We start from the raw sequence: 17,835 nt of genomic DNA on the forward strand, positions 1-17,835 counted from the left end.
TCGGCCCTATGTTTATACTATTTTAGAAAGAAAAGAGAAACATTCAGAAGCGGAGACGAGAGTAACTTGTGGACGAGGAAAGGTTCTATATAGCTTTTACTACTGGCAAGCACCAAAGGAGGTTTCCTGAACCACTGATGCCACCTGGTGGCCAGCAAGACACATGAACAAAACAAAACCCACATACTTAAGATGACTTGAATTAAAACAAATGATACACGAAATTTGGGCAATGTGGGTTGGAAGAGTTGATTACACTACTCTGATCTCCCAATATTTTTTGTTAAATAACCAATTTACAGTTTCTGAAGAAAATATACTATCAAAGAAAACTGTATAAAGCCAAACTTCTCTCACTCCCCCTCCAAAATTTCATCTTTCCTTTTTCCCTTTTATCACCCTCTCACCAAAAATACCCCATACCCAGTGATTCCAGTCATACAATACATGTGCAAAAGGGGCTTTAATTCATAAGTAAAATCAATTTTATTAATTATTAATTAATTTTATTAATAAAGATCTTTCCAAATATCCAGAGCAAACAATGAATTTCAAGGAAAAAAAAAACCTACATACAGTGAAATTAGAAGTATCCCAGGATGACAACAAATATACATATAAATATGTACACCCATAATCACCGTCGCCTCCGAAAACCTGAAAGGAAGGGAAATCAAGAATGAGGCAAAGGACAGCTGGAGAGGCTGAGGGGACAGAAAAAAAAGAACACCTAGAGAGAAGGGTGGATCCCCTGGGCAGTACTCTCTGCATCCTCCCAGGACAAAAGACTACAAGTAGGAATGAAACTGAACCAGGATAACGGTTCCTTCAAGTGGCACTTCCACAGTTCTACTTAAGGAGGCCTGAACACAAACTGTGGGAGCTTAGAGTTAGAATCCAGAAATCTTTTTTGTGAATGATACTGATTTTCAACTTGACAAAGAAGAATAGCGAAGCCCACCTCTAAAGAGATCAATGCCCAGTAAGGAACAGATACTAGGGGTGTTGGTGAGACCTAGGACAGCAAACCCGGACAGCCGACGTCCCAGTTTGTACTGCCCACCCTGCACTTCACCATCCAAGTCCTAGCCATCCACTGACCTTTTTTCTTCCGACCTTTCTTTGGTATCTTCTTCCGCTTCTTAACAGGATTTTGATCCTGGAGACAGATGGGAGAAGTGAAGGAATGGTAGTGTACTTCCAAGGGTTAACATCCCTCCCCACACTCTGCATGGTAACGAGCCCCAATCCATCTGGCTGAAATCCAGGAGGCTGTCTCCCACCACTGTACCCACCACCTTACCTCATCAAGATGAGGGGTTCCTCCTGTCAAAGCACTGATGTCACTGAAGTGTGTGAGAGAATGGAGCTGTGAGCTCATGACATTGGCCCGTTTTCGCCGTCCTTTCTCGCGTTTACTGACACTTAACCGCACCATCATGCTCTCCTCATAGTTAATCCTGCCACAGAAACACAGACAGTTTACAACATGTTTAGTCCATACATACAGAAAGCTGCAGCCAAGAACCTAGGCCCCGGTATTTACTCACCCCCTGTTCATATAGTTCTCAAGAAATTTCACAGCAAGTCAATAGAGTATTTAAGGGCAAACTAAATGTCCAATATTGAGCTTCCTCAACGAAATATTCTTTATGCTAGAACTTCCCTCCTCCCTAGAAATGAACTCACAGCCCATCCACAAGAATACTTAAACTATTATTCTAGAAAACTCTTCTACTTCACCTTAACAAACAGGATTCCCTACATGGGCCCCTTCACTAAAATCTATCAACAGAGACTGCCGCCAAGGCAATATTGGTGAGTCTGTATTCGTGGTACAATTGCTTTTCTGTTTTTCTTCCCTGAACTTATCTAGCACTCTCAATGCCATTATAAAAACCTGGCTTCATTGCCTTCTGCACAGAAGTGAGAACTGTGAGAGCAAAATAGAGAATTTTTAAAGCCCCACGGGGTGGAATTGCACATGTTCCTCTTCCTATAGCATTTGTTCAGCCTCAACAGTTAGGAAAAAGAAAACATTCTTCCTCTAGTTCCTATTCTGTACTTAACAACCCTCATTCTTAGAAACCACCAGCCCATCTTCCACTCCACTTTCTCTACAATGTGAGTTCTCTTGGTACCAGACTTAATCACATTCATACAAAACTTAAGGACAGGCTTCTATGGCGTAGAAAACAATTTCCAATTGCAAGGACTCAGACCTGTGTTGATCCTCCTGACTTTGGCGAGTAACATGAGGATGCCGAGCATCACGGATTTCCTCTGGAGCATCTGAGTACTGCTCCTTCAGTTCACGAATGACAGAGCTGCTCAATGCCCGTTTTTTGGCCCGTTCTAGGCGCTTCTTCTCCCGCTCAGCTTCTGTTTCATCTATGTGATAAAAATCCCCAAGGGTTATCCCAGAACAGAGAACAAGGTAAGAGAGACGCAGTTAATGCTGAGGAGGCAGCAGCCACAGTTCATACCATAATGTACTGGAACCAAGCGTGGTGGAACATATTTCTTAACTGTTCCTCTTGCAGATTTCTTCCCTGAAGCTTCAGACTGGCCTTCTTCTGCTTCATCTTCCTCCTCATCCTCAGAGCTCAACTACAAAAGGAACATAATGCCCATAAACTTAGGAAGTGTTAGACAATAAGAAAAACCAAAGCTGAAGTACCCTGGGAATATAAACAAAAGCAAGAAAGGAAAATCTCATACTCTACATTCTAAGGCACAAGACTAATAAGAGAATCCCAGGAGATCCAGGATCACCATAAGGCTCATTCAGACTTAGAGTCCTCAGGAAAACCAGGATAATGCAACTCCCTACCTTGCTCATCATATTGCTGGGATGAGGCTTAAAACGGAGTGGGTCGTTCTCACCTGAAATAAAAAACCCAAGAGATCTTACAAGATTTGGAAATTTATGACGGTCCCCACATAACCTTATAGTTTCTGCCACTTACTGAGGCTGCCTGTCACTGCAGTCTTAACTAGTTTGTCAACTTGATACTTCAGTTTTTGGTCCAAGGGACGAAGCTTTTCCAAAACCTATAATGTGGTTAAATAGGATTACATTCCCTTCCTAAAATTAAACATACATCAGAGTTCTATATTAATTTGCCAGACAAAGCACCTAAAATATATACAAACTAGAGCAAATGAAGAAGAAAACAGTTTTTTCATTTGGTTTCCTCACTTAATCATGAAAACACCCACTTAAATGAGAGCTATTGTGTGACAGTCCTAGAGTTCAGGCTTTGGAAATCTAGAACGCTAAGATGCCAAGTGCTTCATACCGTGCGAATCTCCACCAGTCTCAAAACTGCAGCATGTCCCTGAAGAGACCCTCCTGAGGCTTTGTCCAGGATGAGATGGGTCAAATCCATAAGGTACATGAGCAGTAGCTGGTCTTTTACTTCCAAGAGACTGAGACCCTGAGGTGAATGGAGAGTAAGAGATGCAAATTCAGTTTTAGCCAGAGAATGAGGAGGAGGGCCTAGGATAAACAGGATAATTTTTTCCAAGTTCAAGTTTTTCCCAATCAGTTCCTATAAGGTATCTGGAATAGTCTCAATGAGATGATTGTACCTAAAATGGTCACAGAGACAATTATATTACATGAGAGAGGCAAACCTCTGAGAATTACTGGAAGACAGTAAGAACAGGAAAATCAATAAAGTATCCCCCAAAATGACTACGGCAGGGTTTCTCAACCTCAGAGCCACTGACATTTGGGAATGGATAATTCTTTGTTGTGAAGGCTGTCTGGGCCTTGAGCAGCATCCCTGGCCTCTACCCTTTAAGGCCCCTCCAAATTTTGATAATCAAAATGTCTCCATATAGTGCTGAATCTTAAATTAATTTAATCAAAACAATTATTGATTTTATCCCATACAATGGAATTATGCAATACAGTTAAAAGCAATGATCTACATATACTGACATGGACTTAATCCCATGTCAAGACACTTTTTGCGCTACAATATGGTTCCAATTAAGGCAGGGGAAATATGATGCACACATTTTATTTAATTAATTTATTTAAAAGACTTTACTTATTTATTAGAGAGAAAGAGAACACGTGCACGGGGAAGGGGAGAGGGAGACTGGAGCCAGACACGGGGCTCAATCCCAGAACCCTGAGATCATGACCTGAACTGAAGTCAGATGCTTAACCGACTGAGCGACCCAGGCACCTCCACACATTTTATATATAGAGAGAAATCTCAGGAAGATAACACACTATCAACAACTGCTACCCCTGGGGATCCAGATGAGGAAAAGGAAGAAATGGAGTGTGCACACTGTGAAAGTGTTTTCCCATCAAGCATCTACTACTTTTACAATAAAAGAAATTTCCAAACATACACCCCAGTAGTTATTGCAGATTATGGTTATACTGTTTTTAAATTTTCTTCTTTGTGGCTTTATACATCTTCCAAACTTTCTAAAATTAAAAAACACATTATATTTACAGTCAGGAAATCAAGCAAACGTTATAGAAGTTTATTCTTTTACATATAAGAAAGTAGACTTAAGTTATAGTTGTTAAAAAAAAAAATCTTTGTGATGACATAAAATGGAACTGTAAAAGTCTACAGCCCTGGGAAGACCTATTTCAGAGAGGCTAAATATTCTGCCTACGATTACAGAGTATTAGGAGTACAGCTGGGATTCAAACTCAGTCTGACTCTAACACCTAAGCCCTAGGTATCTTTAAACCAACATGCAAAGCTCTTGAGATCAGCACTAGTGTGATAACAGGAGGAGGGGCAAAGATTTTAAAGACAAACAAATTGTGTTTAAGTTTTGAATCAGGCACTTGGTAGTCAAATAATGGGTAAGTCACTTAACCTTATGACCCCAGTCTCCTCATCTGTAACATATACAATATTTCCTTCCTGCCCCAAAAAGTAATTATGAGGCTTAAATAAAATAATATGAAAGCACTCTGTAACTTGTAAAGCGCCTAGTAAGGTTTTGGTCCTGAGAGATAAGTTACTAAATATCTGTTCAATGAATAAACAAATATATAGTGATCTAATATAAGTTTTCTGGTGTGGTGTTTTTGTTTTGTTTTGTTTTGGTAGTGTGTCACATGCTCTTCTGACTGCCAGCCAGGTGCCCCTATAGTGATCTAATAAATATGCTGGCAGCCCAGAACAAGTCAAGAATTTGGGAAGTAGGTTCTTTTGACGAGCTTGGACACTGTCAAGTTCAAATTGAGTTATAAGCATATAAGAAAAACAACAAAAAGAAAACACAAAGATAAAAAAAATCAGAAAAAATAAAAATACCTAAGGACGAAACTTGTTGATGAGACGTACAATGAGAAAGAAAAGGCAAAAAGAGAATATATTAAAAATTCTATTAGCTATAGGGGTGCCTGGTTGGCTCAGTCAGTGGAGCACACAACTCTTGATCTCAGGGTTCCGAGTTCAAGCCCCACATTGGGTATAGAGATTACTTAAGAATAAAATCTTTAGGGGCGCCTGGGTGGCTCAGTTGGTTAAGTGTCTGCCTTTGGCTGAGCTCATGATCTCAGGGTCCTGGGATAGAGCCCCATGTCAGGCTCCCCACTCAGTGGGGAGTCTACTTCTCCCTCTCCCTCTGCCTCTGCCTCTTCCCTCCACTCGTGTACTCTCTTTCAAATAAATAAGTAAACAATCTTAAAAAAAAAAAAAAAAAGAATAAAATCTTCAACTGATCTCATCTCAGGTCTTGATCTCAGGGTCATGAGTCCAAGCCCCGCTTTGGGCTCTACACTCCACTGGGTGTGGAGCCTACTTAAGGAAAAAAAAAATCCTTCAATGTTTCTTACTAAGCTACCATAATGATTTTCATACTATTGTTGACCTATGGAGTATTTTGCTTAAATATCTTAGGACAAAAGCTCAATACATAAAACAGTATGTAATACCACAGTTTTCCAGTTCAAGCAGGTATGAAGGACCCAGAGCCCTCCTTCTATACTGCTTGATATCCAATGATCCTTAAGAAGGTTCTACAAGACCTTAATTTGAAAACTACCATATTTCAATTTTTTAAAAAAGATTTTATTTATTTACTTGAGAGAGAGAGTGTGCAGCAGAGGGAGAAGGAGAAGCAGACTCCCTGCTGAGCAGGGAGCCTGATACAGGACTTGATCCCAGGTCCCCAGGATCATGACCTGAGCCAAAGGCAGACACTTAACCAACTGAGCTACCCAGGCACCCTACCATATTTACTTTTAATATGCACACCGTTTTCATATTTTAACATCTCTGAAGTCAGGATGTATCTTTTAATCAATGGAATCTTAATGTTATATCATAGATTAATGGGCAGCATTTTTTTTTTTAGTATACAAAATAAGTAGTATGTCCCCAATTAACAGCATCTTAGATTAGATGAAATACGGTAGTAACTCCTCAGTTGGCCGACAAGACTCTTCAGAGTGACTACTCTTCTAGTCTTATTTCCTACTCCCCATCCCACCCCCCAACACACTGTACACCCAACCACACTAAATGACCTCCTTTCCCAGCATATCACCATGCTTTCAGGTCTCTGTGCCTTTGTACATGCTGTTTCTTTCTGTCCCCTGGACTCTTATTTATTCCTCATAATCCTTCTCCTCTGAGAAGACTTCCCTGACTTCCTCTGCTCTCTGGCAGTTATTTAATCTCTCTCCTGGGCTTGCATAGCACTCATGATGACTCTGTGAAGTGACTGCTACTGCTTATACCTATTGCTTTGATCTGTCTTCTCCACTAGACTTCAGCACAGAAACTGAATCTTACTCATCTTTGAAGCTCTAACACTTAGGACATACAAGACACTCAATAAACCTATGAGGAAAGAACTGCTGAGAACAAGTCAGGGGATGCTAACTCTTCAAATATGTCTTACCTTCTCTGTAGGATAGGCTCTAGCTTGAACTTTTTTTGTCAGAGCTTGTATTTGTGCAGTTACAGCCATCACCTGAAATTAGTCCAAATAGAACAGCTGACGAGAATACACCCAGTCATCTCTGTGACCTATGAAGGGCAAAAACTAAACAATGACACCTAAAAATCATCAGAAACATTGCCTAAAATGCAGTACTACCTTCTTTTCAGTTCTGGGAAAGTATAGGAGAGATGGTTTTTGATACTTCATCAAGTACAAAAAACTTTCCCTCTTCTTAAAGCTACAGAAACCATCTTACCAAACCATGGGGGAAGGTATAGGAACTGGGCCAGTGGTGGTGGTGGTGGGGTGGTGCTGTACCTTTATCTGTACTGGTTGAACTTTCAACCAGTACACCTGGTACCCAAAGGGTAAATCACCACTTTTCCCAGCATTGGTTTCCATAGCTATAAAAATAAAGGAAATTCATTCAGATGACTTCTTTTTGGAGTTTTCTGTATTGCTTTGAATGCGAAATCAGTTACTTTGAATTCTAGCCTGAAAAAGTTTTCATTAAGTCACTTGGCTCTCACAGTATTTGGTACCATTCAATACATGCCTTCAAAAGACCAAAGTTCGGAGGTGAAGCACACAAAATCAAAGCCAATCCGTCACTAATCCGTCCCAAAGGGGTAACATGACTCACCTGCTCCTGAAGGTTTTTCAAAAGTGTGACGGCACTTGGCAGGTCCGACTCCAGCATCTCCTGTGAGAGGGAGAATAAAGAAAAGCCCTTCTTTCCTCGGGATTATGAGAAGACGTGGGGGGTGGAAAACTCTCCTCTCTCCTTCAGACACCCCAGACTGACGACTTTCCCACTCTAGTACACATGCAGCCTCGCTTCACAGCCGGCCCGTCCTCCAGGTTTCTAGGAGGAGCGGTAGCTTCAGGCCCGTCGCCCTACTACTGCTCTCACCCCGCTGTGCCAGGAAGGTTGCTTCCTTTCATCACCCCCTTCCCTCGCGCCAATAATTTGCCCTAAGCCGCTGAGGGTATAGGAAAATCCCACAATAGCTACGCAAGGAAGCTAACTCACGGGACACCCCGGCGCCGCCATCTTCACAAAGCCCACCTCTTCCGGAGCGGTACTTTCTGAGCTAAGGCTGTGCAATAGACTTGATAGACAACAGCCGCTGGCAAATCTAAGCCAATAGGAATAGTGATCTCTCACTTCCGCCCCGAACAGGATGTGCGGAAGGAGGAGCCACGTCCAGCCAATAGAATGGAAGAACTGACTAACTTCGTCAGATTTAGGGGGAGATCTAATGACGTAAAAATGCTCGTGGAAAGGAGCGCTTGATTAGTGGATTGTATAGAATGTTTAGAGCTAAACCAATAAAAAACGAGCCAAGTGATTGATCGACAGTTAGAAAGGCCCAATGGCAAAAAGAAGTTTGCAGAGCAAACTGAGAACGTAGTGGCTTCCCGGATACCGCAGTACCCAGTCTTTTTTACTAGCCTGCCCTTGCGTGGCCACAACTGACCGATAGGTGGCAGTCCTCGGCTTCTCTCTGAGGTGGCTGTGTTGCGGATCAGCCATAGCTGGCTGCTGCTCCAATGCGGGCAGCGCGAGATTCCTCACAGACCGCGCGAAATTCCTCACAGACCGCAAGGCCCTTGGATCGACTTTGTGACAGTAGTCTTGTGTGACCCTGGAGAAGTCACTCGGTCTCTGAGCTTTTTTTATGTGTAAATAAGAGAGTTTGGCCAGAGAAGCCCAGAGCCAGGGTTTAGAAACGAACACCCAGAACACTCGCCCTCACCTCCGCGTCGTGTGCAGAGGGGACCCTGTGCAAAGACCCACCATATGCCACTACCAACACTCCTCATCCCTACCCGTTTGGGGACGTGAAAGCACGTTTTACAAATGAAGAAGCCAGTTAAGATTTATGTGACATGCCTCCTGTCACACGGGTCCGCAGCAGAACTTGGTCCAAATCCAGCTTGTGTTTCATTATGCCCTGCCTCATCTTTTCTCGATACTTAAGACTATGTCAACTCACTCCTGCTTCTCCCAGGCTGATAAAGTGAATTGGGTCGGTATTAATTGCTTCTGTCACCTGCCTTAGGAAATAAGCACTGCGGAGGTTAATAATGGTCTTGAATTTGTCCCGCAAGGGCAAGCTGACCTCACACTAGAAATCAGATCTCCTGACTTGGAACCGTCTTCTGGAATTAAGGAAGGAATAACCCCCATATCTCAGCCAGGATGGGAAGATACTGGTTTCTAAATCTTTTGCTGGACTCAGGAAGAATAGGTAGGGGTTGTATCCAGTCCCCATGCCTCTTAACTTTGGTTTGCTGCTTCAGGCCCACCATGGAATCTCAGAGTGCCTTGACAACCTATTCATTCTATTAATCAATAATTTTTGTACTGTTTGTCAGGATTTGTATTATGAAATGTAGCCATTACTTTTTTTTCCTTTTTTCTTTCTTTTTTTTTTTAGATTTTATTTATTTGTCAAAGAGAGAGAGCACAAGCAAGGGGAGCGGCAAGCAGAGGGAGAAGCAGACTCCCTGCTGAGCAAGGAGCCCCACTTGGGACTCCATCCCAGAACTCTGGGATCATGCCCTGAGCCCAAGGCAGACGCTTAACGACTGAGCCACCCAGGCATCCTGAAAAGTTGCCATTTCAACATAAATTCTCATACTTGTCTTGTTAGGTAACAAATAAGATTTGCCTTTCCTTGAAACTTGAAATTAATCTGTTCATATGCATTATGATGTCAGTGAGGAAACAAATTATGCTGCTTTGTTTTGCTTTTGATGATTAAGTACTTGCCAGTCATTCTTTTTTATAAGAAAATCTTGGAGTTAACAGTGCAGTAAATCCTTGTAAAACTCTTCCAGGACTCAACCAACAAGTATTGGCAAAGAACAAGAGATCATTAAATTTATTGTTTTCTTTTTCTGTCAGCAATTCCATACACTGTCAGTCATTAATAACATTTGATGCACTGTAATTCCTATCCATTCCTCTAGATATAAGTTTTTTGTTTTTTTTGTTTTTGTTTTTGTTTTGCTCTGACTTCTTTCAGGATTTTTCTGTCTTTGGTTTTTGCAGTTTGAATATGATATGCCTAAGTATAGGGGTTTGTTTTTGTTGTTGTTTTGGTTTGGTTTTTGTTTTGTTTTGGTATTTATCCTGCTCAGTGTTTTCTAATCTTTCTAAGTTTCAGGCTTGGTTTGGTTTCTGTCATTAATTTTGAGAAATTCTCAGCCATTATTATGTCAAGTATTTATTCTCCTTCATCTCTTTCTTGTACTTCTGGCATTCCCATTATGCATGTGTTACAACTTCTGAAATTGTCCCACAGTTCTTGGATATTCTGTTCCATTTCTTTCTTTCTTTTTTAAGATTTTATTTATTTATTTGTCAGAGAAAGAGAGCACAAGCAGGGGGAGTGGCAGGCAGAGGGAGAACCAGGCTCCCCACTGAGCAAGGAGCCCAATTCAGGGCTTGACCCCAGGACTCTGGGATCATGACCTGAGCCTAAGGCAGACGCTTAACTGACTGAGGGCCCAGGTGTCCCAGTTCCATTTCTTTTCATTCCTTTTTCTCTTTGTATTTTAGTTTAAGAAGCTTCTATTGACATTTCTGCAAGCTCACTGATTTCTTTTGTCAGCCTTTGTTTAGTCTACTGATAAGACCGTACAAGGTATTCTCCATTTTTGTTAGTGTTTTTGACTTATAACATTTCTTTTTTTTTTTTTTTAGATTTTATTTATTTATTTGACAGACAGAGACACAGTGAGAGAGGGAACACAAGCAGGGGGAGTGGGAGAGGGAGAAGCAGGCTTCCCACTGAGCAGGGAGCCTGATGCGGGGCTTGATCCCAGGACCCTGGGATCATGACTTGAGCCAAAGGCAGACGCTTAACGACTGAGCCACCCAGGCACCCCTACATTTCTTTTTTTTTTTTTTTAAGATTTTATTTATTCATTTGAGAGAGAGAGACTGAGAGAGCACAAGCAGGGGGAGAGGCAGAGGGAGAGGAAGACGCAGACTCCCAGCTGAGCTGGGAGCCCAACATGGGGCTCAATCCCAGGACCTGGAGATCATGACCTGAGCCGAAGGCAGATGCTTAACTATCTGAGTCGCCCAGGCACCCCTGACTTCTAACATTTCCTTTTGATTTTTTTCTAGAGTTTCCATCTCTACATTATCCATCTGTTCTTGCGTGTTATCCACTTTTTTCATGAGAGTCCTCAGCATATTAATTATAGTTATTTTAAACTCCCAGTCCAATAATACATTAATCATGTTTTTTATTTTCTGTATATTACGATGATTTGACATCTTAGGGGCCTTGCTAATCCTGGGAAGACTGCCCCTCCCTGAGATAGCTAAATTCTAGAGGTAACAAACAACTCATGGGTGAGCCCACCTTTCTTATGCAAACCACCCAATCCAAAGCCTGTGTGTCCAACCATCTCCTTTATCTAACTCTAACACATCAAGCCAATATTTTTCCTGCTCTAAGTGACCCCAGGACAGGTACCAGACAATTGGAGACCTCCACTATAGCCAAAAGTTCACTACAAATCATTCAAACTAGCCAATCCTAAGATGTTTGCCCTGCCCTGTCTTGCCTTTCCTGCAGAAGACACAATAAAGGATTGTGCCCATGCTTTCTCCTGTCCTTTTGCCTCCTGACTGGCCCTGGTGCTCCCCTGTGTGGCCCTGTGTCTCATAGCATGTCCCCTCCTCTTGGGGATTGTGGGAGTTTACTCTGTCATCTTACCATGCATGATTAAAACAAAATCCTGAGGACATTCGGAGATTGGTAATTGCAAAATCCCTGCCATTTATGAATCTGGTTCTCATGTTGCCTTGTCTCCTCAGATTTGGGGTGTCATTTGTTTGTTTGCCTTTTAGCATGACTTGTAATTTTTTAAAAAGATTTTATTTATTCATTTGAGAGAGCACAAGCAGGGGGAGAAGCAGGCACAGGGAGAAGCAGGCTCCCCACTGAGCAGGGAGCCCAACCTGGGGCTCGATCCCAGGACCCTAGGATCATGACCTGAGCTGAAGGCAATTGCTTAACCATCTGAGCTACCCAGGCACCCCATGACTTGTAATTTTTTTATTGAAAACAGATATGATGTGTTGGATAATAGGAACTTAGGTGGATAGGTCTTTCATGTGAGGTTTTATGCTTATCTGGCCAGGAGTTAGGCTGTGTTTACTGTTTGCTGTAGCTATAAGTGTCAGAGATTTCAATTTCCTCTAATGTTCTTGGTTTTGTCTTCTCCATTGTCTTTGGTTTCCCTAGAAACTCCTTCTTAAACAGAATTCAAACCTTTCAGTTCTTTCAGCTATAATCCACACTCATTATACAGGAGCCCTATTGATGTGGTGATAAGGTGAAAGGGGAAGCATTCTATCATCCTATGATTAAGTCTTAAGCCTATGCCCCTGGGCTGTGACCTTCAAGAGTGTTTCTCAGGTTTTGGGGATATTCCCCCCCACCCTTATGTGAGACAGGAAGGCTAGAGGGGTCTGGAGTTGTTTCTACTTTTTGGCTATTATGAATAATGCTGCTATGAACATATTCATGCAAGTGTTTGTGTGGATATATGCTTTCTTTTCCATTGGGTAAATAGAAGTAGATGGCCAAGTATTTGATACATGTATGTTTAACTTTTTAAGAAACCTTCAAACAATTTTCCAAAGTAGCAATGCTGTTTTACATTCCCGCCAGCAATGTTTGAGGGTTCTGGTTTCTCCACATGCTTACCAACATTTCTTATTGTCTCTGTCTTTTTTAGGATAGCCATTTTGATGGGTGTGAAGTGTGGGTGTGAAGTGGTATCTCATTGAGGTTTTAATTTGAATTTAATTTGACATCTTTTCTTTTTTTTTTTAAGATTTTATTTATTTGCGAGAGAGACAATGAGAGACAGAGAGCATGAGAGGGAGGAGGGTCAGAGGGAGAAGCAGACTCCCTGCTGAGCAGGGAGCCTGATGTGGGACTCGATTCCAGGACTCCAGGATCATGACCTGAGCCAAAGGCAGTCGCTTAACCAACTGAGCCACCCAGGCGCCCTAATTTGACATCTTTTCATGTGCTTATTTATTAGCCATTTGTATATCTTTGTTGAAATGCCTATTTAAATCTTTTGACCATCTTAAAATTCAGTTGTCTTCTTATTGAGTTGTAAAGGTTCTTTATATATTCTTGACACAAGTCCTTTATCAGAAATATGATTTGTGGGGTGCCTGGGTGGCTCAGTCGTTGGGCATCTGCCTTCAGCTCAGGTCATGATCCCGGGGTCCTGGGATCGAGCCCCGCATTGGGCTCTCTGCTCGCAGGGAAGCCTGCTTCTTCCTCTACCACTCCCCCTGCTTGTGTTCCCTCTTTTGCTGTGTTTCTCTCTGTCAAATAAATAAAATCTTTAAAAAAAAAAAGAAAGAAATATGATTTGCAAGTATTTTCTCCAAGTCCGAGGCTTAAATTTTAATTTTCTTAATGGTGTCTTTTAGGTACAAAAGTTTTTAATTTTTATGAAGTCCAATTTATCAATTTTTCTTTTTTTTTTTAAGATTTTATTTATTTATTTGAGACAGAATGAGAGAGAGAGAGAGAGAGCACATGAGAGGGGGGAGGGTCAGAGGGAGAAGCAGACTCCCCGCCAAGCAGGGAGCCCGATGCGGAACTCGATCCAGGGACTCCAGGATCATGACCTGAGCCGAAGGCAGCCGCCCAACTAACTGAGCCACCCAGGCGCCACTATCAATTTTTCTTTTATGGATTGTGCTTTTGGGATCATATGTAAGACTTTATGCCTAACCAAAAACTTTCCCTATGTTTTCTTCTAAAAGTTTTATAGTTTTGGATCTTAAATTTAGGTCTATGGATGGGACGCCTGGGTGGCTCAGTCAGTTAAGCGTCTGCCTTTGGCTCAGGTCATGATCCCAGGGTCCTGGGATCGAGTTCCGCATCAGGCTCCTTGCTCAGCAGGGAGCCTGCTTCTCCCTCTGCCTGCGGCTCCCCCTGCTTGTGCTCTCTTTCCCTCTGACAAATAAATAAGTTAAAAAAAATTTAGGTCTATGGCCCATTTTAAATTATTTTTGTGTATGGTGTGAGGTAAGGATCTAAATTTATCTTTTTGCATGTAGATATTCAGCATCATTTGTTGAAAAGGCATTTTCCTCCAATTGCTTTGGAATTTTTGTTGAAAGTCAATTGATCTAGTTTAGTTTTAAATTTTAATTAAATTAAAATTCAATTTCTCAGTTGTTCTAAACACATTTCCAGTCCTTAATAGCCACATTTGGCTAGTAGCTACTGCACTGGACAGCTCTGGGGACACAAAGATGAAAATATTACAGTCTCTGACCCCAAAAACCTCACAGTCCGTGACACAAACTTAAGAAAACTGGAACAGTATAAGAAATGAACAACGTGCTAAAAATAAAAAGCAATAGCAGGGAGGAAAGAGAATATTTGTGAACTAATATATTCAAAGAGTAGCTATATGTATTAGTTGGGGATCTCTAGAAACTAAACCAATAGGAGATGTTATAAGGAATTGGCTCACACAATTATGGAAGCTAAGAAGTCCCACAGTCTGTTGTTTGTAAGCTGGAAACTCAGGAATGCTTGTGGTGCAGTAGCAGCCTTAGTCTAAAGACCTGAAAACCAAGGAGCGCCAATGGTTTAAGTTCTAGTCTGGGGACAGAAGACCAACATCCCTTCCTCCACATTTTTGCCCTGTTCTGGGACTCAGCATTTTGGATGAGGGCTATCCATCCACACTGGGGAGGTCAACCTACTTTACTCAGTCTACTGATTCAAATGTTAATCTCACCTGGCAATACCCTCACAGACATAGCCAGAAATAATATTTAACCAAATATCTGGGCACCTAGTGACTCAGTCAGGTTTACATATAAAATTAATCATCATAGTATACATAAAAGTACTCATAATTATTGACTCAGGAATCTACCTCTTGGCATCTGTTCTGACAAAATCATTCAAAAAGAAAAAGGTGTAAATATTTATATGTATTTACATGTATATATGTATACATATATATTTGTTTGCAGACATTCTAGGTTTGAAAAACTACAGAGGGGGTTGGAGAATGACTGTAAATAGGTACGGGGTTTCTTTTTGGGGTGATGAAATGTTCTAAAATTAAAGGTGATGGTTATACAACTCCAAATACATTAAAAACTACTGAATTATACACTATTAAAGGGTGAATCTTGTAATATATGAATTATATCTCAATAAAGATGTTACAAAAAATATAAACAATCTAAATATCCAACAAGTAAATTTTCATATTCTAACTCAAATAGCAAAAAATAGCCCCAGAGCTTCATGTATTGATATAGCTTCCTTTATAAGCCAAGCACAATTCTGAACATTTATATGTATTAATTCAGTGGTTTTCCAAGTGTTATCCTCAAACCAGTAACATCAGGTATGCAAATTTGGGCACCCCACCTAATCTATGGAATTGGAATCTCTGAGGCAACTCCCTAAGAAACTGTGTTTCAACAAGCCTTCCATGTGATTCTGCAGCATGGCCAAGTTTGAATTATCACTGAATTTATTTAATCCTCACAGCAAACCCATAAGATTGGCAACAATATTATTGTCCCCATTTTCCAGATATTAGTGGAATATCTGCAGTCATAAAATGACAAAATCTAAGATGGTAGAAATATGGAATACTTATTGATAGAGCATAAGTTTATGTACATATTGTATGTACACACAGCAGCTATAAAGAAGAATCTCTCTCTCTCTCTCTCACACACACACACACGTATAAATATTTACATCTTGGGGCGCCTGGGTGGCTCAGTTGGTTGGGCGACTGCCTTCGGCTCAGGTCATGATCCTGGAGTCCCTGGATCGAGTCCCGCATCGGACTCCCTGCTCGGCAGGGAGCCTGCTTCTCCCTCGGACCCTCCCCCCTCTCATGTGCTCTCTGTCTCTCTCATTCTCTCTGTCTCAAATAAATAAATAAAATCTTTAAAAAAAAAAAAAAAAAAAAATATTTACATCTTTTTCTTTTTGAATGATTTTGTCAGAACAGATGCCGAGAGATAGATTCCTGAGTCAATAATTATGAGTACTTTTATGTATACTATGATGATTAATTTTATATGTAAACCTGACTGAGTCACTAGGTGCCCAGATATTTGGTTAAATATTATTTCTGGCTATGTCTGTGAGGGTATTTCCAGGTGAGATTAACATTTGAATCAGTAGACTGAGTAAAGTAGGTTGACCTCCACAAGCTTCTACTTGGAAAGAAGTAGAGAAATAAGAATAGTTAATGTGATTCGGTAGGAAACCTTGGGTGTCATTTTTGTACTCACAGAGTTTCAACAAAGTTTTGTTTTCATGTTTCAGAAGCAGCCCTGTTGAATCGGAAGGTACTTTTACAGAAGAGACTTTTTTTTTTTGTAAATACAGAAAGCTCGTTTAATTCACTTCACAAAAGCATGTATCTTTTCTGCAATTAATATTTAGAGACCAACTGAATTCACACTAACACCAACCGTAAATAGAGGGATACTTAACTGCAAGAGCTAAAAAAACGCTACTCAACAAAGTTGTAATGGCAACCAACAAACCATTAAAGACATGGAGTCCCAAACATGGCTAAGTGTGGGCACAGGATGGGTCACGGGGTGACCAACTGCATCTCACAACACCGCATCATGGATAGGGTAGGGTGGGGGGAGGGGGCCTGGAGGGACCTGTTGATATGTTAACTGTGATGCATAAAGCTGAATTTTGCAACGGCACAGAAGATACAAATCTTCACCCCTTCAGGGGCTTTATCTGTCCTGGTAGTTCATACTGCAGTCTGCACCATGTGATGACTGGTAGGAGTGAGGAGGGCATGAGCTGTGCCTAGAAGGGCAGACAGGAAGAGTCTCAACCAAGTCAGGAAGGTAGGAAAGCCCAGCTTGGGGTGAGGGAGCTGTTGGTAGGCCTGTCCAACGGAGGTGGGAGGCTGTGAAGGGATAAGAAGGCACAAGCTGTGACCAGTTTATGAATTGTTTTCAAATGTCAACCAGAGGAGCCTAGGCTTTGTCTCAGAGAAAACATGGAGCCCTGGAAGTTTCTACAAATGACAGATATGTAAGAAATGCATACTTCTTTAGAAAATTGAGTCTGCCAACCATTTGGTGAAATGAGCAGCTCGAAGACTAGTCAAGGTGCTCTTGCAATTATGCAGGTATGAAAAGGAGCCCAGCTGAACAGGTAGATAGATTATAAGGAGCTGAGAATTACTGGATAGGGTCCACTGAGATGGGGTAGATCCTGGAGAATGTTGTCATTGTGGATGCTGGAAGGAAGTCCAGACCGGCCCAGCAGCTGATAAAAGGAGTTCATCTGGGAAACAGAGTCAGGAAAATGTTCTAACAAGAGGGCCCTAGAACAGGTTTGGAAAGTCAAGCGACTCGTGATAAGAACAGATAACCACTCACGTAGCATTTGCTGTTTGTTGGGAGCTGTGCCTATAACTTCTTTTTTTTCCTTCGCTTTCTTGAGGTGTAGTTGACAAATAAAAATTGTATGTATTTAAGATGTACTATGTGATGTATTGATAGATGTATACATTGTGAAATGATTACCACAATCAAGCTAATTAATAAATCTATCACCTCATATAGTTACCTTTTTCTTTTTGGTGGGGGGTGGTGAGAACAATAAAGATGTACTCTCTTAACAAATTTCAAGTACTTAATACAGTACTGTTCACTATAGGCACTGTGATATATATCAGAACACCAGAACTTATACATCATGCATAGCTGATATTTTGTACCCTTTGAACAACATTTCCCCCACCCCCCCAGCTGTTGATAAGCACCACTCTACTCTGTTTCTAAGAATTAGACCTTTTAGATTCCACATA

At 41.2% G+C, this 17,835-nt stretch overlaps 1 protein-coding gene across 2 annotated transcripts; it reads right to left on the minus strand.

Annotated features, from left to right (window-relative positions):
• Nucleotides 1-456: 456 nt before the first annotated feature.
• Nucleotides 457-8,011, minus strand: NGDN (neuroguidin). Of its 2 annotated transcripts, none has more exons than XM_021695382.2 (11): nucleotides 7,973-8,011; nucleotides 7,583-7,642; nucleotides 6,898-6,969; nucleotides 3,303-3,440; nucleotides 2,970-3,054; nucleotides 2,834-2,886; nucleotides 2,487-2,610; nucleotides 2,223-2,391; nucleotides 1,304-1,460; nucleotides 1,102-1,159; nucleotides 457-657 (listed from the first exon to the last, which is right to left on the minus strand). In XM_021695382.2, the coding sequence occupies exons 1-11, from the start codon at nucleotides 7,991-7,993 to the stop codon at nucleotides 638-640; spliced, it is 957 nt and encodes a 318-aa protein (XP_021551057.1). In that variant the 5' UTR covers nucleotides 7,994-8,011; the 3' UTR covers nucleotides 457-637. The 2 variants fall into 2 exon arrangements, with proteins under 2 accessions (XP_021551057.1, XP_044773871.1); XM_044917936.1 differs by having other exon boundaries at nucleotides 562-657; nucleotides 7,583-7,639; nucleotides 7,973-7,993.
• Nucleotides 8,012-17,835: the final 9,824 nt, after the last annotated feature.

This window comes from Neomonachus schauinslandi, chromosome 9 (genome assembly GCF_002201575.2).
Source record: "Neomonachus schauinslandi chromosome 9, ASM220157v2, whole genome shotgun sequence".
NCBI classification, from domain to species: Eukaryota; Metazoa; Chordata; class Mammalia; order Carnivora; family Phocidae; genus Neomonachus; species Neomonachus schauinslandi.